This window comes from Lagenorhynchus albirostris, chromosome 14, assembly GCF_949774975.1.
Source record: "Lagenorhynchus albirostris chromosome 14, mLagAlb1.1, whole genome shotgun sequence".
Lineage (NCBI taxonomy): Eukaryota > Metazoa > Chordata > Mammalia > Artiodactyla > Delphinidae > Lagenorhynchus > Lagenorhynchus albirostris.
In genome coordinates, this window is record NC_083108.1 from 77,752,262 (window position 1) to 77,776,299 (window position 24,038).

The 24,038-nt window shown below is 42.9% G+C and overlaps 1 protein-coding gene across 3 annotated transcripts in view; it reads left to right on the forward strand.

Annotated features, from left to right (window-relative positions):
• SUDS3 (SDS3 homolog, SIN3A corepressor complex component) overlaps positions 1 to 24,038 on the forward strand; it is a 292,235-nt gene that overhangs the window by 133,619 nt on the left and 134,578 nt on the right. Inside the window, exon 14 of one of the 3 annotated variants that reach the window (XM_060120937.1) lies at positions 19,679 to 19,744. The exons of the other annotated variants lie outside the window; for them this stretch is intronic. Coding sequence (XP_059976920.1) covers positions 19,679 to 19,744 — 66 coding nt within the window. The remainder of the gene's footprint in view (positions 1 to 19,678; positions 19,745 to 24,038) is intronic. 3 annotated transcript variants of the gene reach the window in all.

Here is a 24,038-nt window from a genome sequence, read left to right on the forward strand (position 1 = left end):
ATGAGGGAGTGGTGATTCTCCAAAAGAAAAATGTACATATTCTTACCAGAAGAGGGGGACTGAGTCCTGGAAAGGAGAGATAAAAGATGAGAGGTCTACTAAGGGTTTGTGTTATTACACTCTTTTACCAGAGTGTATTTAAAACTGAGGTTCAGACAGATGAAATAATCATCTCAAGATCATACATCTACCAAGTGGCAGTCTGACTCCAGAGTCCGAGCTCTTGAGCACTATCCTAGGGTGCTGCTTTGATGAGAGAGAAGGTGGCTCCATTCTTGGGATCTCTGAAGGGCTGCAGCATTGCCTGTAGCAATAAATATTAATTCATTTATTGGGAACAAGCCTTGGATTAGAAGTCAGGAAGCATGAGTCCCACTTCTGGGTTACCACTTGTTGGATATGTGACCTTGAACAAGAAATGTAACTCTGAACCCCAGTTTCCTCATCTGTGTACTGGACAGAATGACATGCCCTCTGCCTACTTCATAGGGTAGATAATTGGATGTGAAAATGCCTCTGCATTTGTTGTTACTTCCGTTTGGTGTGACTTCTTCTTCAGGCCAAGTTAGGTGCCCCCTCCTCTGTGCTACTGCAATGATATATTTATGAGTCCATATTCTCCTGAGGACATGGGCAGACTTCCTCCCTCCCTCCCTCCCATCCTCCCTTCCTCCCTCTTTCTTTCCTTCCCTCCTCCCCTCCTTCCCTTCCTTATTTCAGTGAGGATTTTTGAATACCTATTGTGTGCTAGACATCGTGCTATGTACTGGTTTCTTCATCTGATGCCTGGCCCATAGTAGGTACTGGGCAAAATTTTGTTAAACTGAACCTTCCTGTCATCCTCTCACTCCAGCAGAGAACGATCCCTCGATGATCTCATGTCTTCTGCTTCTTGCTACTGTTAACCAACCACTAGGGCTGTGTCCCAACCTTCATAACACAACTAAAAAAAAGTCACAATGTAGATTTTAGGGAAAATGTACTAAAAACCTCGGGAATGAGAAAGAAGAGAATCAAAGTCATCATTAAAGACTGTGCTTGGCAATTTAACTCCTAAAATGCTGTAGCAAAGCATAATACCTCTGGAGGGCTACTCCACATGTAGGCTGGCTGTTTGCATTGTGCCCTGTCTTATAACGTGTTGGTTTATGGTAAAGCTGGGTTGAGATCCTGGTGTTCTCCCTCTTGATTATCCCCCTGACATACTTCCAGTTAGGTAACTTAGCAACTCTCAGGGATTTCTGGAGGTGATTTCGCTTCCATCTTTTAGGTTCCATTAACCTAAATTTTTTTTTTTTGTCTGAGGCAGCTGTAATGATATAGATTACTTTGAGGTTGCATCCAGAATTTTTAAAAATGCACAGGCAGGGCTTCCCTGGTGGCGCAGTGGTTGAGAGTCCGCCTGCTGATGCAGGGGACACGGGTTCGTGCCCTGGTCCGGGAAGATCCCACATGCCACGGAGCGGCTGGGCCCGTGAGCCATGGCCGCTGAGCCTGTGCGTCCGGAGCCTGTGCTCCGCAACAGGAGAGGCCACAACAGTGAGAGGCCCGTGTACCACAAAAAAAAAAAAAAAAAAAAAAAAAAAAAAATGCACAGGGAGGAGGTACAACCAATTCAGGATGGAAGTTCTCTCTTGTGGTGGGGAGGAGAATGTAAACATATGCAACATTTATATATTGGGTAAACATTTCAGAATCAAATATGACAAAGTTTTAAGATTTATAAAAGCTGAATGATGAATATGCTGATATTGATTATGCCATTTCTATACTCTTTTGTAAGCTTGAAATGCTTCAAGGAAATAAAATTCTCTGATTTGTTTCTAAATGTAAAAAAAAAAAAAGACTGTGCTTGGGCAGGAAGGTGATCTCATTGATAGGATTCCTGTGGAACTCGCTGGCTTGGGCAGTTTGAGGGGGCAGAGTATCTGGGAGCCCCAGTAAAACCCGTGATCCTGGCTGGGTACATCCCAGGCAGTTGGACTGAGCCCTAATCAAGGCACTGACAACACATGCCCTCTTGGGTCCCAGAATTGATATGACCACTGAGTGCCTCCCACTTCCCTGCGTTTTAGTGAGAATGTCTGTAGCAGTCCATCTGGCTCACCATGGTAGGTTGGGTGTGTTGAGGGGAGATACTCCGTCTTTTTAGTCCACAGGTCTTCAGATCAAGAGAAACGGTACTTGAAGAACTGTACTTGCTGAATTTCACGCAAGAAGCCTGACCCACACTTATATGTGATTTAGACGACTGGATCCTGAGCTGAGCTTAATGCTTCTAGGAGAGATTTTTGGGGGTCCTTGGGAATGGGTGGGTTTGTGTTGTATGTGTATGGTTTGTGCCACAAGGGCAGACTGTAGTGGTTTTAAAACATGTCCACACATGATTTGACACTCCTCCATTCAAGAGGTGCAGTCTGTTTCCTGTCCTTTCATCTGGGAGGGCCATTGTGGCCACTGGATGAACAGAATGCAGTGGAGGTGACACTGTGTGACTTCCAAGGTTAGGTTAGAACAGAAGGGCATGCAGCCTCTGCTGTTTTCTCTTGGGATACTCAGTCTGGGAGCCTTCCTCCCCAAGTGTGGCCACCCTGCAGGTACCATGTGGAGAGACCACATCAAGAAGAAGAGGTGTTTGGGCTTCCCTGGTGGCGCAGTGGTTGAGAGTCTGCCTGCCGATGCAGGGGACACGGGTTCGTGCCCCGGTCCGGGAAGATCCCACATGCCGCGGAGCGGCTGGGCCCGTGAGCCATGGCTGCTGAGCCTGCACGTCCGGAGCCTGTGCTCCGCAATGAGAGAGGCCACAACAGTGAGAGACCCGCGTACCGCAAAAAAAAAAAAGAAGAAGAAGAGATGTTCAAAGAGCCCCAGCCGTTCCCGCCCTCAGTTATCTGAGTCTTCCCAGCCCAGGTGCCGGACATATGACTGAAGAAACCTCTGAGGTGACCCAGGACTCAGCTACAGTGATTGCAAGGGCATGAGAGAGTCCCAAGCGAAAGCTGCCTGGCTGAGCCCAGCCTACCCACAGATCCAGGAGCAAAATAAAGGATTGCTATTGTTTTAGGCATTGTTTTGGGGGCTTTGTTATGCTCAATAAATAACCAGGTCCTGCTGTCAAGAGCAGTCTACTCTGGACTCCAGGGTTTTCATTCAAGCTCCTGAAACCCATTCTGCAAGTTTTAATGCTGGTGGTTTCTTGGTCTTAACCTGAAAATATCAAAGGAAGATTCTCAGACAATAGCCAGGACTCATGGTCGTTGCTCACATGCTTTTTATCCTGATATGACGTGCTGACTGCAGTATTGTGAAGGGGCAGTTGTCTACTCAGACCATGAGGAAAACCAACCAAGTTCTCCAGTCCACAGGGGATGTCCATTACATCACTGCCATCTGGTCACATGGCAATGAGATGCCTTGATTCCAGGACCCACTTCAATTTCATCAGTGTGACAATGTGCATCTTGGAATGATGATGTCAGCTGTAAAGTGGGGATAATTGTGTCTGTCTGTGGGGTGGAGGAGGTCCCCATTACAGCTCCAGGCTTATGGTGAACCCTCAGTGAGCATGGCTGTCAGCACAGAGGTATATTACTACATCGACTCTGCATAAGGAAGTGGATGCAGGGTTGTGAGTCAGGCATTGAAACCCCAGGAAAAGGAAGTGTGAACCAGAGCGGAAAGGAGAAGCCTGAGGAAGTGGCTCAGCTGATGCACTTCCAGGACCTCGTGAAAAGCAATGCATCAGAAATGCTTTGGTTACTCGAGTGAAAAAATCATATTAAACTTTGCATCTGGGTGTGGGCCTGCTCTAGCCGCGAAGCAATGTCAGCTGCACTGACAAAGGGTGCAGCCTTCCCTTAGCCCCAGAAAGCCGAGAGCTGCCAGAGTGAGTGGGGCCTGTTGTGTTCTCCTGGGGCTGGTGTTTCTCCAGGACGTGGTGTTTACACATCTCAGGTGGTTCTATGTGACAGCAGCTGTCCCTTGCTCTATCTCTGAGTGAAGCCCTCTGCTCCCAGAAGGGGGCCTTGTTTATCCAGGCTTCCTTCACTCCTCATAGACAGCCAGGAGGGATGGAGAATAAGGAAGTTGCAGGAAAGCAGCAATGGACTGTGAATTAAAAAAGAAAAAGAAAAAATTTGTAGCTGCAGAATGCTTTGGTCAAATGGAGACTTACTAGGAACCCTGCCATGGAAAGCAGATCGTTAAAGGAGCTTCTTTTTTTTAATAAATTTATTTATTTTATTTATTTTTGGCTGCATTGGGGCTTCATTGCTGTGTGTGGGCTTTCTGTAGTTGTGGTGAGCAGGGGCTACTCTTCATTGCGGTGCGCAAGCTTCTCATTGCGGTGGCTTCTCTTGTTGTGGAGCATGGGCTCTAGGTGCCGCAGGCTTCATTAGTTGTGGCTCACGGGCTCAGTAGTTGTGGCTCGTGGTCTCTAGAGTGCAGCCTCAGTAGTCGTGGCGCACCGGCTTAGTTGCTGTGTGGCACGTGAGATCTTCCTGGACCAGGGATCGAACCCACGTCCCCTGCATTGGCAGGCGGATTCTTAACCACTGTGCCACCAGGGAAGTCCCAGGAGCTTCTGGATATTAACACTTTGGATAGCCTTTTTGCAATATCTCGTAATGCTAAATAAACATGGCACATTCTGTGACCCAGCAATTCCTCCTTCCTGGTATATCTGTAGAGAATTGCTCCTCACACTTCAGTGGGAAGCTGAAGAACCTGGGGATCTTATGAAAATGCAGATCCTGATTCAGTAGATCCCAAATGGGGCCTGAGATTCCAGATTTCTGGCTGCCTCCCAGGTGATGCTGATGCTCGGACCACACTCTGAGTAGCAAGGCCCAAGGGAACTGCTTTCTAAACTTTCTTTTGGCTTTACTAGTAAAAAGCACATTTCAGATGGCAATCCAGTATACACTTATCTATAATTGAAACAGAAGTTTTATGAAGCAATAGTTATCCTTGCCATGTGATGCACTCTAATATTTTGTCTTCTGCCAAAAAAAGAATAAAAAAAGCAGTGTTGACCACAAAGCCACTGAAATGATTTCATTATTCACCAGCGGGTCTCAAGCCACACTTTAAGAAACAGAGCTCTGGAGAAATTCTTACACACCAGGAAACAGGAAGGCCTACTGATGCATTGTTTGTAATAACAAAAAGAAATTTGGAAAAAGCAAAACAAAACAAAAGAAAAAACAACAACCCGAAAGACCTATCCACAGGAGAATGTATCCGTGCATTTGTGATGTATGCACACAGTGGAACGGTGAAAACAAATGAATTTGAACCACATGAATCAGCATGTTTCTCAAAAACAATGCTGAGTTAAAATTCAAGTTGAAGGATACATGTTCTAGGACACCATTTATATATACTGTTTAGAAACAGGCAAAATAATTCGATTTGTTATTTAGGAATTCATACATATGTAGTAAAGGTATAAAAGCTCATAAGGGAATGATTAACACAAATTCAGGAGAGTCATTTCCCGTTAGGGGAGAGAGTAGACTCAGGTGGAGGTACCTTTGGGGTTTCACCAGTATTGGCACAGCTTCTTTTCCCAAGGTGGGTGATGAATCTGTGGTGCTCATTATATTGGTGTCTATCTTTTATTTTTTTTAATAGGCTAGAGGCATTTTGTAATAATTAAAATTTTAAAAAGAAAGAAAAAGAAAGGAGGAGGTGCTTGAGTTGAAATTTGTAGGGGCTTTTGTTAGTTTCCCAGGGCTGCTATAACAAATTACTAAACACTTATTGGCTAAGGACAACTGAAATTTATTCTTGCACAATTCTTTAGGCCAGAAGTCTGAAATCGAGGTGTATTTAGGGTTTGTTCTCTCTGGAGGCTCTGAGGGAGGATGTGTCCCCTGCCTCTCTCCTAGCTTCTGATGACTGCTGGCCATCCTTGCCGTTCCTTTGGTGCGAGGCTTCACCATTCCAGTCTCTGACCCCATCTTCACGTGGCCTCCTCTCTGTGCCTCCAGTCTCCCTCTCTGGTCTCTTACAAGGACACCGGTCACTGCCGAACTCCAGGCTGATCTCATTGGGAGATCCTTAACTTGATTCCTTCTGCAAAGACTCTATTTCCAAGTAAGTTCACATTCACGGGTACTGGGGGTTAGGATTTGGGGCAGAGCTGGGACTCCCACCAGAGACTGCTGAACTCCAGAGCCCACGTTTTGAAATCATGGTTCTCTGCTGTCTTCCATCAATACCTCTTTAGGTCTCAATTCCCTCCTCTCTCCAATGGGAATAACAGTCCTGGCCTCATAGGGTTGTTCTTAGGGTTCAGTGAGCTGGTTTGTCTAAAGCACTTAGCATGGTGCCGGGTACAGAGTAACTAGCAGTTGTTATTATTAAGATACGGGGAGTAAGGCCTGAATCAGGGTTCCCTCCCTCCCTCCCTCAGACTGTGTGTGTTTAGCAGGGATTGTGTCTCACTCATTTTTGTTCATTTCTTTTTTTTTTTGCGGTACATGGGCCTCTCACTGCTGTGGCCTCTCCCGTTGCGGAGCACAGGCTCCGGACACGCAGGCTCAGCGGCCATGGCTCATGGGCCCAGCCTCTCCGCGGCATGTGGGATCTTCCCGGACCGGGGCACGAACCCATGTCCCCTGCATCGGCAGGCGGACTCTCAACCACTGCACCAGCAGGGAAGCCCTGTTCATTTCATTTTTAAACCCATGTGCAGTGAGCACTTACTATGTGCCAGGCACTTTTCTAGCCCCTAAGCATGCAGCTAAGACTAAGACACAATCCCTGTCCTCAGAGTCTAGCATTTCCCCACCAAGCCCAGAACCCATAGTAGGCCCTCAAGGAAAGCCTGTGGATGAATGACTATGTGAATAAATGAATGCAGAGAGCAAGTGAGTCCTCCGCCCCCCCCCCCACCTCCCCAAAGGTGTCTATTCAGCTGTGAGAATTGCCAAGGCTGGTCCTGGGATAATGAATTAGCACTGTCTTCCAATAAGGGTGGTTTCATCCATCTGAAGGATGAGGATAATAATATATTCTTTGCAAAACTGTTGGGTGGCTTAATCAACTAATATTTGTAAAGTGTTTCCAAAGCCACAGATGAAAAGCAAGGTAAAAACACCTGTGTTATTGGTATTGCTCACTTACTGCCCCCCTGCAGCCTGCCTTTCAGATGTATTTCTTGAAGCAGGAAGAGGTAGTGTCTAGTTTTAAGATAATTAAACCCAAATAAAGATAATCTACTCCTTGATTAGAGCCAAAACCCGCCCTTTCTTCTCTTTGCTGGGTCTCTCCATTTTCTTCATACTCAGGTGAGTTGCCTTGTTTTGCGAACACCTGCTCTTGAGACAGTAACTTTCTGTCTTTGTATCTGTCGTTTAAGGCATGTATTTCCACCAGAGTCTTTCTGGGGCTTCTCTGGGCCTATAAAATAGTTAGAAGGGGGCTTCCCTGGTGGCGCAGTGGTTGAGAGTCCGCCTGGCAATGCAGGGGACACGGGTTCGTGCCCCAGTCTGGGAGGATCCCACATGCCGCGGAGCGGCTGGGCCCGTGAGCCATGGCCACTGAGCCTGCGCGTCCGGAGCCTGTGCTCCGCAAAGGGAGAGGCCACAACAGTGAGAGGCCCGCGTACCGCAAAAAAAAAAAAAAAAAAAAAAAAAAATAGTTAGAAGGGCCACAAGAGCATTTGCATAACTGTTGATTTGAATATAATTTGCATAACCTATCTTGGTCTGTGCAGTTATATCTTATTTGATTTCCAAAAGCTTTGTCATTTCTGTTTATATAATCATAAAAGTGGCAAAGATCTCAGATCATATGAGGAACTCATTCTCCCAGAGTCACTGGAGGGGTGGAAGAAAGGGACATTTGTTTAACATCTACCATGTGCTTACAAATGTGATGTCAGTAATTTAGTCCATGGTCCTCAAATTTGGCTGCACATTGGAATCACTAGGGAGCTAAAAGAATACTGACACCTGATCGGCACCCTCAGCGATTACAATGTAATTGCGAGTAACTGGGGTCGGGGTGGCAGCCTAGTGTCAGGAGCTTTAAAACCTCCCCGGGTGATTCTTAGATGCAGCAAAGATTGAGGACTACTTATTTAATCATCATTAAAAACCCATGAATGCCCCACACACAAAATGGTGAAGGTGTGGAAACTGAGACTTTGAACATCCATAATATTATTAATGTTAATAGTGGGTCATTTTGATACTTGCTGTGCCAGATTCTGCTAAGCACAGTGATGTTTGTGTGTATTAACTTCTTGCAATGACTTTTTGAGGCAAAGATTAATATCTCCCCTTTACAGATAAACAAATTGAGGCTCAAAATGTATATAATCTGTCCAAAGCCCTCAAACTAGCAAGAGATCATTCACAGGAGGGAGATGACTGTGCTTGGGTTACGATTAGACTGTGTTGGGATTTGAATTTTGCTTCCAGCCTCTGGTTGATGCAGAATCCAGCTTGAGGCTCTTTGTCTTCTGTGTTCTTTTGGGCTTATCATAGTGCTGGGATCTTTAAAGGCACCTGGAAAATACAGAGGGTTGGCATGAAGCGATTGGGGCCAAGGAGTGGACTTTCCAGGCAGTGAGAAGCCAGACCTTTCGACCTGATAGATCAGTTCCTCCTCCCTTCCTGTCCCTTCCCTCCAGTATTTATAGAGCTCTGTGCCAAAGACACAAGACCGACAGGGGCTGTTATGTAGCATCCATCATATGTCAGCTAATACTGGAGCTTTGAATTAACCTGAAGAAGTTGGGCTGTGCATTTTTCTCCCTGTAAAATGAACTGAAGCTGTTGTGAAAAAAGTTTCAGCACACCAAAGGGAAGAATGGTGGCTTGTTTTTATTTATTTGGGTTTTTGGTTTTTTTCCTTCTCACCTGGGAAGTGGCAAGAGGACAGATATTTTATCACATTCATCCAGCCAGACGTGCTCCAGAATAGTGAGTCGTTGGGTGCCATGCCATTCAAATACGAAGTTACTCATTCATTCAGGACTTGTTGAGCTCCTGCCATGTGCCGAGCACTATTCTGGATGACGGGGACATGGTAACAAATGAGGCCAAGTCCCTCTGTCTGTGGCGACCTGAATGATGAGAAGAAACAATTCCTTAGGGGTGGGCAGGTGCAGAGCCCTGAGATGGGAATGTGCATGGTGGGTTCATGGAACAGCAGGAAGGAATGTGGCTCACAGGGGCTGAAGTGGGGAGAGGGTCAGCGAGGTGTGCCGGACCGGATCTCACAATGCCCGGGAGCCACGAGAAGGCCTCTGAATGTTCATCTGAATGAGACGGGAAGCTGTTGGACGGTTTTAAGCAGGAAAATGACGTGATCCAGCTTACATTTTGGAAGGATCACTCTGGCTGCTGTGCGGGGGATAGGCCGTAGGGGGCAGGACTGGGAGCCTGGAGCTGATTTCGGAAGCGTTGATCCAGGTGAAAGAAAGATGGTGGTTTGAACCAGAGGGCAGCAGTGGACGTGGTAACAAGTGGTTGCACTTGGCATCTGTTTTGAAAGTTGAGCCTACAGGACTTGCTGTGCTGTGTGAGGAAAAAAGAGGAGTTTGGGTCTCAATGGATAAAAGGTACTATGTCCTGAGATGGGAAAGACCGAAGGAGAAGCAGTTCATATTCAACTACACGTGAAAAACATCACATATTGTATCTTCTTTTTCGCAAATTCACAGTTGCATATCAAAGGTTTTCTGATGGCCTGCAGTAAAGACATCTGCTTCACTTTGGTTAACCCAGTATTTCCCAATATGATCATGTAATTCTGTCTGTCTTTGCCCCTTGGAACATGTGGTAAGGTTCTTCAGACTTTCTCTGAATGACACCAGCGTTAGATTGTAGACGCATGTGTGTCGGTGTGTCTACCCAGGTTGGGGAAGTGACTTGCAGGTGTGCAGTGTTCTAAATTCTGGTGAAAGTGCTGTGTGCTTCTGTTCTTTCCACCTTCAAATATTTCACCACCATCCTCTTCCACCTAACTAGTATTCCTGCCTCCGGGCTAACCGAAACGTGTCTCCACACCAAGTTAGAGAGAGCTAATAGGAAAATCGGTGCCACTCTCCCGCCTAGAACTTTAAATAGCTCCCCATTGCCTTCAGGATGAATACCAAATGCTTTACTATGGCTTCACCATATGCTTTGCAATGTGACTTTCTGCTACCTTCTCAGCCACCTTTGCACTCTGTGTTTTATCTAAACTGAACTTTTTAAAGCTTCTTGTGTTCTATCTCACCTCTGTGCTTTTGCACACTTTCTTCCCTCTACCTGGAATACCCTCCAAGCTCCTTTCTGCCACCTTTAGTTATTATCTTATGTAACATACCTCTGGGAGCAATCTCTTGACTTCTCATGCTTGGGCTAGGCAACTCTTCTTTGCGCTCATGGTCATGTACATTGTGAAATAATCACTATAATCAAGCTAATGTCTAGGCAATAGTACTTTGAATGTGATACCGGAAGCACAGGCAAAAGCCAAAACAGACAAGTGAGATTGCATCAAACTAGAAAGCTCCTGCACAGCAAAGGAAACACTCAGCAGAGTGAAAAGACAACCTACAGAATGGGAGAAACTATTTGCAAACCATGTATTGGGTAAGGTGTTAGTATTTCAGAATATGTAAGGAACTCATACAGATCAGTAGCAAAACCCCAAATCGCCCGATTAAATATGGCCAAAGGGCCCGAGTGGACATTTCTCAAAACAAGACATGCAAATAACCAACAGGTGTATGAAATGGTGTTCAACATCACTAATCATCAGGGAAATGCAAATCAAAACCACCTCACGCCTGTTAGGATGGCTGTTATCGGGAAGACAAAAGATAACAAGTGTCGGGGAGGATGTGGTTGAACAGGGGCCTTTCTCTGTGCGCTGTTGGCCGGAGTGTAAATTGGTGCAGCCAATATGGAAAAACAGTATAGAGGTTCCTCATAAATTAAGAATAGAACTACTTTATGGTCCAGCAATCCCACTTCTGGGTACATGCCCCTAGCTTTTAATAACATTTATCACATGAGTTTTTTGAAGGGTCTCTGTTTCCCACCAAGGGTTGAGTTTCATGAAGGCTTGGCCGATGGTCTTGTTTCCCATGATAACCCTAGTGCTTAGCACAATGCCTGGCACAGAGTAGTAAATGCACAGCAGATCTTTATTGAGATCAATGAATAAGTGAACGTAGCTCTCTGGATCCTTAGCAAACATAATCTTCAGATAGTTTTCTATTATTCTGCTTCCTATGATCTGGGAGTCTTAAAATTATCACAGAGCTAGAAAGAGGCTCAAAGGGTCCTAGAATCCCTCTTTCTGTCTTTAGACTGAATCCTACTCAGGATTCTTTAACAGGTGGGGAGTCTGGAGGTCACGGACAATGACCAAGACATTGATTGAGTTCTGTAAACCTCTGCTGGGGATTCAGGTTTCCAGGAATCTAGGAACTAGGACACAGTTTGTGTATGTGTAGCATACAGCTGGGGAGATAGACTCACGAAGGTCTGGGAAGAAAGTGCTAAAAATGGAGGTTTGGGGAGCAATTTATGGGAACATGGAAGAGGAGAAATTAATTTGGCCTGGAGTTGGAGATTGAAGAAGCTATAGGAGAAAAAGTGATAATTAACCTGGACTTTTAGGGATGACTAAGAATCTGCCAGCCAGGAATCTAAAGATGGGGGGATGGGGGAGGATGCTTAAAGCAGAACACGGACATGAAGATGAGGATCTTGGTGGCACGTCTGGGGAGAGATGAGTTGTATGCCCAGAGATCCAAGATCCAAGCAGGGTTGAGACTAAGTTTATATCAGTTAGGATGCTTTGGTTTATGAGTAAAAGAAAGCCATACCGGGAGAGGTTCACATGTCAGGAAAAAATTATGTTGTATCATGAGAACTCTGGAGGGAGGTAGTTCCAGAGTGGCTAATTCAGCAGCAGGAAAAAAAGTCAACTTTTTTCCACGTTGCCATTCCAGTGAATGAATTTGAGTCTGTGTCTTCCTCTGTTGATTAGTTTATATTATATATATATATAAACTAATATATATATTAGTTTATATATATATATTAGTTTATATATATATATATATATTTTGTTTTGTTTTTTGTAATCGGTAAGAGAAATATTTCCCAGAAGCCCCACCCCCAGGCCCTTTGGCCAGGATTATATCACGTGGCTAAGCCTAAGCAGGTCCCTGGCCAGGGACATGTGCCCACCGCAATTAACTTAGGCCAATCAAGATTTACACCTGCACCCAGGAGCGGGGAGGGTCACCTGAGGCACGTGGCTGCTCAACAGATGAGATGAATAACATCAGGGTTCTGTTAACAAGAGATGGGAAGGCAATGGGTCAGGCAGCGAATTTTGGCCATTGTGGCGACCTGTGCTCCATCCGGGGTATCAGCCACCACTCAGCTCCAGCCCAGTGTTGCCACATGGGAGGGAGCCTAGTGTTACCAGAACTTGTAATTAAAAAGAAATCCAGGACTGGAGATTTTTATGTGAAGTCTTGTAATTTTTAAGTGTTGGCAACGATTAAAAAATAAACCAACCGGTTTAGTCCAAATAAAATGTTTGTGGATCAGTCATTTGGGAAAGGGAAAGATCCCCTTTACCACCATCCCAATTTTCTCCCCCTCTCCAGAAATGAACACCGTAAGCCACGCATGTATCATTCTGGACCTTTCATTTTCTGTGAACTTACATACACTAAGTACACGTACACAGTTTTGTTTTTTGTGTGTGTGTGTGTGTGTGTGTGTGTGTGTGTGTGTGTGTGTGTGTGTGTGTGTGTGTGTGTGTATGTTTAACCTCGGGGGATTTTCTTAGGCATATTGCTTTATGACAAGTTCTTTTCACTTAACAAGAGGTCTCAGAGATCTTTCCATGTCAGTGCATAGAGATTCATGAATGATACATGACAGATAAAGAGAGGGAGAGAAAGATTCATGTCAGTTATGTCCCAAAACACTGTTCCATAGTGGTGCAAGTAACATTCCTTGGCACTCCCCTGTGAAAACTCCTTCTAGTGTGAAAATTCCTTTGCGGGAATTCTTTTGTTTTTGGATGGTGCGGTGGCTTTGTAATGCATCTATCAACATGACTAGTATGAACTGCAATCCCCACAGTCCTTTTCTTGTGTGTTTCCAATTAGGGGGAGCCACCAGGGAGATTCTTGGGAGAGCTGGAGGGCACAGGAGAGCAGCAGCCAGTTTGTAGCTCACGCGTGTTCTTGCTGACCTGCTTGATCATCTTGGGGGCAACATGAGCAGCGGCAGGGCCTGCAACGGCTCCCCCGTCAGTGCCTCTGACTCCTGGGCTGGGTGTGTGTGTTCAGCTCTGTGACTAAGGGCCCAGCTTCCTCAGGACACTCATAGCACTTCCACCAGGTGCAACAGGAATGGTCACGGGTTTCGTGGTGTTTCAGCACGTTCTTGCTCTCCCCACCTTACATCCCTCTTCCCTTTCCAACTGCCCATTCCAAGGACATCAAGCTGCAGCATTAGATGTGAAGACAACAGCCTTTCAGAGACTGTTTAATCAGCTCCCACAAGTGCATAAAGCCAATTTCCTATAACAAATCCCTTTTGTTTTACATATATTTATATATAACTATGTAGAGATATATATTTTATATGTTCTACGTAAAAATATTTTTTAAATATATGAAAATATATGTGTATATGTATGTATGTATATATGTACGTTACTATCTATCTATCTATCTATCTGTCTCCTAGCAGTTTTGCTTCTCTGGTTGATACAAAAGGATTCCATCTGAATAACAGCAGCAGTTGCAACAACAGCAACAGGAAACACTTTGGAATGTTTTTTAACTGTCAGGACTGTGCCAGGTACTTTAGGCATACCATCTTATTTAATCCTCACAATAATTCTGTAAGCAAGGGCTATTATTCCCATTTTACATACGAGGCGCACAGACTTAACGAAGTTAAGTCACTTGACTGCCATCATAGAGATGCAGGGACTGATGCCAATCTGGGTTTGTCTGACTCCAAAGCCTGGGCTTTAAACCAGAACACCGTATCGCTTCCCTTAAAAACAAGCTGTAGCCAGACTTCACGCTAGGAATATAGTTTATGGCTATTCTGCACTGTGAACATTGGTGTATCCTCCAACTGCAGAGGAAGAGAGGAGAGTGTGCTTGCTTTGGAAACAGGATGTTCCTCAAAGGTAATGACGTCTTAGAGGGTCTGGTTTATAGGCAAGTGTGGCATGTTCACTGAATCATAAAACAGGCCGCCTGCCTGGTCTCCTTCTGGAAGCCGTTCATGTTCTTGGAACAGAATGTGGTATGTGTACCACTGGTTACGCACAGGATGACTTTAGGCAGCACTGAACGTTGCATACAGTTGAATCACATAGCTATTCTTTTTTCAAATGCCTTACTACTGATTATGGCAGGGAGACGGTATTCGTTAGGTACTAATATGTTTCTAACACCTCTCTAGTGTTGGCTAATCTACTTTCGAACAAGGAGGGAAACCAGGCCATTGCCTGAGAGTCTCCAATGGGCAACAGTACCTTTAGAGAATTTAATAGCACTGGATATGTTGTTTTTATTTTTTTGTAGTTGTTGTTAATAATGGCAAGGGATAGTGGTTTTACATTTATGTTATATGCTTGAATTTATATGTTAGAATTTTCCTAAGTCAAAAGATGTGAGTCAATTTAAGGAGATACACAATAGCGCCCATGGTTTTTGGTGAAAATTGTTAAGGTCCTTGAAAAAGGACTGAAGTCTCTGAAGCAATGGTTGGGTCAACATGGTGAACCAACTAGTCAGGATTACTTACATTGTTCTAGTCCTATTGGTGCATCTAGACCCAGTTCAAACCCATCATAGTGGTTGGTCAAAAAATATTTGTTGAATGAATGAATAAATCCTTTAAGAAGTCTTCTCAGCCCCTTCCAGCTATAGGGATTCCTCCCACTTGGAAACTCACAGGACTTGTACTCATTCAATAAGCATTTTTTGACACCTATTGTGTGCCTGGCACCAACAATGCAGCAGCCAACAAGATGCCAAATATAGGTATGATTAAATGAGTACATCATGTGACAATACTGCGATTTTTATTATAAAGTTTTTATGGTAATAGGTACTTTTCCATACGCAGACCCTATTTTCCATATTAATTCTAACCTCAAAGCCAGGGTCCGAACGACATACTGAGAACATTAGGGAAAATAGAATGAAAGAGAAAAAAAAACAAAAATGAGATAGTAATACAGCTAGAACTGCACTGTCCAACATGGTAGCCACTAGTCCCATCCTGTGTGTTGCTGAGCATGTGAAATGAGGCCAGTCTGACTTGAGATTGTGCCTTAAGTGTGAATTACACACTGGGTTTCAAAGACTTAGCATGAAGAAAAGAATGTGAAATAGATCATTTGTAATTCTTTATATTGTAACATGTTGAAATTATATTTGAGATATAGTGGGGCAAATTATATTTGGGATATAGTGGGGTGAATTAAATAAATTATTAAAATGATTCCAACTATTTCTTCTTAATTCTTTAATGTGGCCAGTGGAAAATTAAAATTACAGATGTGGCTGATATTGTTTCTACTGGGCAGTGCCAGTGGCTAGACTGTGTGGTCCAGGAGGGTAGACACCTGTCTCCTTGCTTCACACTGTGCTTTCAGCATCCAGCACAATGCCTAGTGCATAGCAAGTGCCCAGTAAGTTCTTATTAAACAATATTGGGCAAGTGAGTAATGCAGAAGTTTCTAGGCTTCTTCAACAATTGGTTCAGTATCCAACTCTCATTGCTATTTCTTGGACTTAACTAATTTTTTTCCTGGAAATCTTTAGGAGTTCTACTTTTTTTAAAAAAGCTTCAGATGATGATTTAATTTGGATTTAACAAGCCAGTTATTGCAGGTCAATTAAGTGCCGCTTTATGATTTAAAACCTGTTTTTGTCAGATTAACCACCACTAAATGTTTTCATCACACCCCTTGTTTGGTTAATATTATTTAAAAACTATTTTCAATTATTTAAGACATCATTTTACATCCACGGACACTTCAAAGAATTCTCTTAAAAGCAAGACCTATGTTTTTATAAAAAAGTATCTTTGGTCATTTGCAAACTGATTTATTATAGAAGAATAAGCACATGTAATTTACTAAGGAGCAAAATAACCAAAATATATTTAAGGGTTCGACAGACAGTGAATATCAGGTGAGAGCAAGCAGACAAAGTCGACTGAGCAGTGAGCTCATATCTAGGTACTTTAAAAAATAGCAGCTTTATTGAGATATAATTCACATATTATAAAGTTCACCCTTTAAAGTATACAATTCAGTGGTTTTTAGTATATTTACAGAGTTGTGCAACATCACCATTATTCATTCGAGAACATTTCTATCACTCCAAAAAGAAATCCTCTACCTATTAGCAGCCAGTCCCAATTCCCGTCTCTCCCTATCCTCTGGTAACCACCAGTTGACTTTTGGTCTCTATAGATTTGCCGATTTTGGACATTTCTTATAAGGAGAGTCGTATAATATGTGGACTTTTGTGCCTGGCTGCTTTCACTTAGCTCACTGTTTTCAGGGTTTGTCTAAGTTGTAGTATATGTTAGTACTTTATTCCTTTTTATGAGTCATTAGAGAAATGCAAATCAAAACCATGAGAGATACCACTTCATATCCATTAGGATGGCCATAATTTAAAAAAAGAAAGAAAAATAACAAGTGTTGGAGAGAATGCAGAGAAATTGGAACACATACATTGCTGGCGGGGATATAAAATGGTGCAAATATTGTGGAAAACAGTTTGGCAGTTCCTCAGTATCTTATTGTTGAGTTTAATGAACAGAAGTTCTTAATTTTAATGAAGTCTAATTTATCAGTCATTTAAATTAGTGTTTTGTAGGTCCTGTTGAAAAAAATCTTTGCTTATTCTAGGTTTATCTTTCAGAAGCTTTATTTTTGTATCCTTACATTTAAGGTCTACCATCCCCCTGGAATTGATTTTATATATAGTGTGAAGCAAGATACTTTCTTTTTTCCATGTGGATTTCCACTGACTGAGCCCCAGTTTTGAAAAATAGTATCTTTCCCTACCACACTGCAATGGTCTCTTTGTCATAAATCAAGTAACCATATATTATAAGTCTGTTTCTGGACTATATTGTCTTCTACTGATCTATTCATCTACCTTGCACCATTACCCCACTGTCTTAATTACTGTAGCTTCATTATAGTTTTTAATATCTGAAAGTATAAATCTTCCAACTTAGTTCATCATCAAGATTATCTTGGATATTCTTGGCCCTTTTTATTTCCATATACATTATGGAATTAACTTATCAATGCAAACAAAAAGAAACCTGTTGGGATTTTGACTGAGGTTTTATTAAAATCTATAGCTCAACTTAGAATGACTTCTTTAGAATGTTGAGTCTTCCAATCCATGAATATTATTTATTCTTGCATTTATTTAGGTCTTGTATCAGTCAGGGTCCAATGAAGAGACAGAAGCTGGACCAGTAATTTGAATAGGGAAAATATAATATAAAAATGTGTTGACTAGTAAAAAGGTGGATCATTATTTAAAAGGGTAGAAGATGACTAAGGGGTACAGCAGGAGCAACTACAGAAAGTTGTTACTACCCCTGGGGCCAAGAGATAGTGAATAAATAAAGATGCTTGGAAACTTAAGAGGGCCCCCATCCCCACTGCCTAGGCTGAAATTCAGAGCTATTTGGAGAAGGTGTGGGCCCCATAGAAATACGCAGTCCACCAATGATGGAGAAACAGGAAGATGTGGGCCACACCTGACCTATAGGAGTGGCCTACCTCTGGGTGGCAAAGGAAGTTGCCAGAGAGCATGGGCTGAACAGCTGGTCTGCAGAACTTCTGATATGGTGGGTTAGAAGTGGTGTAATGGGTATCCCTAACTCATTCCCAACCTCATAGAGAAAATCTTCAATATTTCACCATTACATGTGATGTTGGTGCTAGTTTTTTGTAGCTACCCTTTATCAAAAGTATCTTAGTGTGCTAAGATTAAACCATAAATGGGTATTTGACTTTTTCACATGCTTTTCTTTATCTATTGAGATGATTCTGTATTCTCTTTTGACATTTGTTCCATAAATGTGGACAATTATAGTGATTTCTTTTCAAATGTGAAATCAACTTTGTAGTCCTGGGATAAACCAAACTTGGTCATGATCTAGCATCCTTTTTATGTATAACTGCATTTGATTTGATAATATTTTGTTTGGGAGTTTTACATCTGGGTCTGAGAGAGAGTTTGGACTGTACTTTTTTTTCTTATAGTTTCCTTGTCAGGTTTTGGTATCCAGGTGTTCGTATCAAGGTTATGTTGACCTTAAAAAATGAATTGAGAAATGTTTCATTTTTTTATATTTCCTAGTTGATGTTGTGTAAGGTCAGTATTATGTCTTGTTTAAATGCTTGGAAGGATTCGATATCTGGATCTAGATATTTCTTTGTGGGAATGTTAATTACAGATTCAATTTCTTTAATAGATATAGAAGTATTCAGATGTTTTATTTCTTCTTATGTCAGTTTTGGTAAAGTGTGTTTTTCTCATTTGCATACTTCATCTACATTGTCAAATTCTAATGGTATAAAGTTGTTTATAATCATATTGTTATCTTTTCAATGCCCATAGGATCTTGATTGGCATTTATCAATTTTATTAGCCTTTTTGAAGAACCAATTTTGGGCTTTGTTGATTTTCTCTATTGTAAGTTTGTTTTCTGTTTCATTGATTTTTTGCTTTTATCTTTGTTATTTTCTTCCTTCTACTTTGAGTTTGATTTGTTGTTCTTTTTCTAACTTCTTGAGATGGATATTTATATCATTGATTCCATCCTATCTTGTTTTCTAATATATCCACTTAAAGCTGTGGGACTTCCCTGGGGGTCCAGTGGTTAAGACTCCGTGCTTACACTGCAGGGGGCACAGGTTCGATCCCTGGTTGGGGAACTAAGATCCCACATGCTGCGAGGCATGGCCAAAAAATTTAAAAAGAAAAAAAAAGCTGTAAGTTTTTGCCTAACTAGAGCTTTAGCTACCTACCATACTTTGTGATACGTCTTTTTTTCTTTTTTTTTTTTTTGCGGTACGCGGGCCTCTCACAGCTCTGGCCTCTCCCGTTGCGGAGCACAGGCTCCGGACGCGCAGGCCCAGCAGCCATGGCCACGGGCCCAGCCGCCCCGCGGCATGTGGGATCCTCCCGGACCGGGGCATGAACCCACGTCCCCTGCATCGGCAGGTGGACTCCCAACCACTGCGCCACAAGGGAAGCCCAGCAGTAACTATTAAATGAGCACTAACTGTGTGCCACACACTACGCTGGTCACTTTACACACCTTCTCTTCAATGATCAAAACACTTTTGGAAAATAGGTATTATTATTTCTATTGTGCAGACTTGAAAATTGAGACTCGGAGAAGTAAAGAAAACTGCCTTAGGAAGCTTCAGATCTGGAATTTGAACTCCTTCCAGACTTCCATAAAGACCACTTACTTCTATGTACACTGCTCAAGGCATCAAGCTTGGAGCACAGAAGGAGCTTAGTAATGTTGTTTTCTTTTTTCAGTTTAGTGATCATATGGTGAGCTTCCCAGGAAAGAGTTGCAAAGTCTTATGATGGGGCTTCTTTGTGTCTTGCCAGGGAATGTGAGCAGTATCTCCAAATTGACCCCAAAGGCTCTGAGTCACGACAGCTTGAAAGTGTCAGGTAAGGATCACATCGGTCTCAACTGCAGGCTGTACCCCACTGTTTGCTCCAAATATTTTCTGGTTGCAAATGTTATTGATCTGACAGTTGATTTCCCGAGATGCATTAGTTCCAAGCTGGTGCAATATGAAAGTCTCCTCCTAAGGAAATTGGCCTTGTGAATAGTTATCCCCTGGGAAGATCATGCTGCACTTATTGCTTTACTAATATGGTGAAGAGGCCACAAATACAATTAGCAGGCCTGGTTGGTGATTTTCCAATAATGATGTTTGGGGCTTGTTATTGGTTTAGCCGTAATTGAGCTTAGGATGTTCTGAAAATGTCTAAACTGGTGTGAACGTCATCCTCGGCTTTTGCTCCAGTGTGGATGCTCATGACTGAGGTGGGCTGATTACACTTGGATATTCTGAGTCTGGGGGGATGTGGTCCTGGACGGCTGTGGCTTGTCTCTCAAATTCTGTTTCCTTTCACACTGTCACTAGTAAGGTGACAACTGCTTCATAATCCTCTACCCTCTCCCAAATCCCACCCCATCCTTGTCATTTGGAGTTTACTGTATATTTTCTAGCTCTCTTATTTCCCATACATGTATAATTTGTTCAATGTATGTTAAAGTCATCTTTGTTAGGCTTATTAATGCTAGCTGCCACCTGTAGATGAGACCTGAGATCTCAGTGGTCGAACATCACAAAGGTTTATATTTTGCTCAGATAAAGCCTCATGTGAGTAGGCAAAGGCTCTCCTCCATCTGGTGATTCAGGGATCCAGGTTCCTTCCATCCTGTGTCATCGTCACCTCCGCACATGTCTGTTGGGAGAGAGTTCTCCCTGGATTCACTGGGTTCTTGTACGGTCTGGGCCTTCCCGGGAACGGACACTGATAAGTTTCGTTCAAGGCTGATTGAATAGCAAGCTGAAGATAGAGAAACTCTCTCTCCCAGGAGGCATTCCAAGATAAGAAAGTTCCCTTCTCTTCCTGGAGGATATTTGCCTACCTTTATAGGGCAGTAAATCTACAGCAAGCCCCATATTCCAGAGACATTTACTTAGCTTCCAGGGTAAGGAATAATCTCTCTCTAGAGGGGAGGATGGGCAGGGAACCAGCAGCTTGATAGAAACTTAGCAACTCCCAAGTTCAGGGTTCTTCTCCAGTGCCATAAGCCAAGTAGAGGAGGCCAGACTCTTCTCACTCCATGCTGCTGTCCAATGTTGTAAACACACCTTCTTGCCTTCTCCCACCCAAACCTCTTTCACGAGGGGCTGTAATGGGTCCCAAGCAAAGCAGTTCCAGATTGCAACAGAGAATTGTAATGCGATTTGTGGGTAAAGAAGGAGCCAGTTACAGGTCAGCTAATGGTGAGAGGATGCACTTGAAATTTCCTCTTTGAGTTATTAGGCCTCATTAAAATTAATACTCAACAACTGTGTGATTATCAGTGTAATTCTCCAACGATGAGTACACTGGGATTTGCAAATATAATGCTGTGGCAAATTCATTATTTAAAGGGTGTCTATGTTAAATCATAAAATGCAAAAGATTTCTTAGTAAGCTCATTCAAATCCACAAATGTTTTTGAGCACCTAGGCACTTGGGATACATTGCATCTGAACAAGATACTATTACTGCCTCTCAGAAGACTGTGGTTTAGTGAAGACCTACTTGCCTCCAGGACTGTGCAGTCAAATTTATTACATTAGGCTGAAAGGAATACCCATCTGTTCTTAAACCTACCCCATCCCCTGTAATATATGTTCATGATTCCTACCTAGTTTTTTCTGTAAATATTCCTTCCACTTTGCAGTCCTCTCTCTCCATCCTCTCCTTTTCTTTCTGTTTCTTTGGGATCTACAAGCTGCTTAATAACTAAGTAGGGGCTATGCTAGGCAAGACTTCTTTGGTTGGAAGTGACAGAAACCCGGTTTGAAGCGGCTAAAGTGACAAAAGGGGCTGTTTAGTGAATTATATGAATGAACTGTCATTCGAGCTTCAGGCTCAGCTGGCTCCAGGGGCTCAAATTATGACATCAGGACTGTCTGTCTCTTCCCATCTCTCTGTTATGTTTTCTTCTGTATTGGTCTTTTCCATATGGTGACCCCAGCAGTTCCATTCCACACTTTTTTTTTTTGCAACACACAATCTTGCAAATGAAGAAATTCTTTGTACTTAAGTTTATAAAAAATGTCTTGGATGGAATCAATCACTCTGACCAGGGGAAGGGAAATATTTTGGCCAGATCTGGGTCACAAGTTTTTATGGGCTGAGTTTTCTCTCCCTCAGATTCATATGTTGAAGTCCTAACCCCCCAGTATCTCATAATGTGACTATATTTTGGAGATAGGGTCTTTAAAGAGGTAATTAAGGTAAAATGAGGTCATATGGTTGGGCCCTAATCCAATATGACTGGTGTCCTCACAAGAAGAGGAAATTAGGACACAGATACATACAGAGGGAAGACCATGTGAAGACACAGGGAGAAGATGACCGTCTGCAAGCCAAGGAGAGAGGCCTCAGAAGATATTAACCCTGCAAAAGCCTTGATCTCAGACCTTTAGCCTCCAGAACTGTGAGAAATGTTGGTTGTTTAAGTCACCCAGTCTGTGAAGCCCTAGCAAACTAATACATAGTTTCAGCCCTGGAGTTGGGGTGAATTTATTTAGCCCCTCTTGAACCACCCTGAGCAGAGAAGGGGTGGTTACTCCAAGGAAACCCAAGGGGCTATTACTACAAGGAAGAATAATGGCCCAGTAGGGGAAAAAAATCTAGATTGTCTACCCACTGGGTCAGATTCATAATAATTTTTAGACGTTCATTATGTGTTAGGTCTTGAAAACATTTATACTTAACACAACAACCCCATGAGGTAGATACTATTATTTTCCTCATTTTACAGATTGGAAAACTGGGGCACACACAAGTTAAATGACTTACCCAAGGTCACGCAGTTAGCAAGTACCAGAGCCAAGATTTACATCCACACCTGTCAGGCTGTAGAACTGCAGCTTTGTACCGCTAGACTCTTTTGAGAGCCAATGATTGCTAGCTTCAGATGCTCTTGCTTTTCTATTCCCAAGATTGAAAAAGCTTTGACTTGAGGCATGGGAAGGATGTATGTTAACATGTTAATTAAGGAAAGTTCAGAATTCACAAGTCTATTTTCAGAACTGTTTCTGATCTGGGCAAGCCTTTGACTGATTCGAGTTAATTAGCATTACAGAACATGAAATAATTGCTGTTGTTCCTCAAAATTGAGGCCAGGAAGATACCCAGGGACCTGTAACCACCCCAGCCCTGCCCCCCTAAGTCCGAGGATCAGAACTCCAAAGCCTCAGCAAAGAGACGAGATGGAGAATTCATCAGTTCAGCTGCTCCTTTCCCTCTTCTGTGTTTACTCTGTTTTCTGTCCCATGATTAGCAAGGGAAGCCCCACACCTCTCTGAATCGGTGGGCTAAAGACTACAGTTGTGTAAAGGATCTGTCCTGAATTTTATAAATAGGATTTCCAGTTTGAACCATGTAGGCTGATATTTGAGCATTTCACTTAGGAAACAAATTCAGAAACTATCAGACCCATTCATGGTCATCGTATTTTTTCCAAGTCGTTCTGATATTTCTGTTGAAGTCATCTGGTGACCCTATGCATAAATCCTGACTGTCTTTGGCAAGGCTTATTGCCTGCAAGAAAGGGCAATCCATGCAAGCTAGTTCACAAACAAAACTCAGAAGGTCTTTGTTATTGAGTATTTATCATCTGAGTCCTGGAGATGATGGAGTTGTGTAGAGACGTAAAAGTTGTCCTCCAGCTCTTTCAGTAATTATACAACATCAATTGTTAAAAATTTTAATGATTAATACTAGCATGAATCCTTTTCTACCACATCAGCTTCCTTGTGGCTTAGTCTCTCTGAAGGACCCCCTGAATTTTGAGTGCCCATTACATGTCCTGGTAGGGATTGCTGTTTCTTATAGCAAATGAGTCCTCCTATCGGAGAGAATCAGCCTCTCACTGACTGTCTGACCCTGGTGCATATGCAGTGTAATCCAACTGCAAATGTTTGATTGGAAATCTTGCCCAAAGTGCAGGATTCCATGAAGTTGATGAAACATGCTTAAAGAACAGAAAAATCGCAGACAACCCCTGGGAGTCTGGTGGTCTTAGAACAATCAGTACCGATACCCAGCCAGAACCCACAGATTCAGCCACGCTGGCTGTTGTGGTGACTGTTGATCATTCCACGCTGTCATATCGGTTATTCAGTGTTTCGAACATCCCTCCCCACAAAGAGTTAACAGTTGA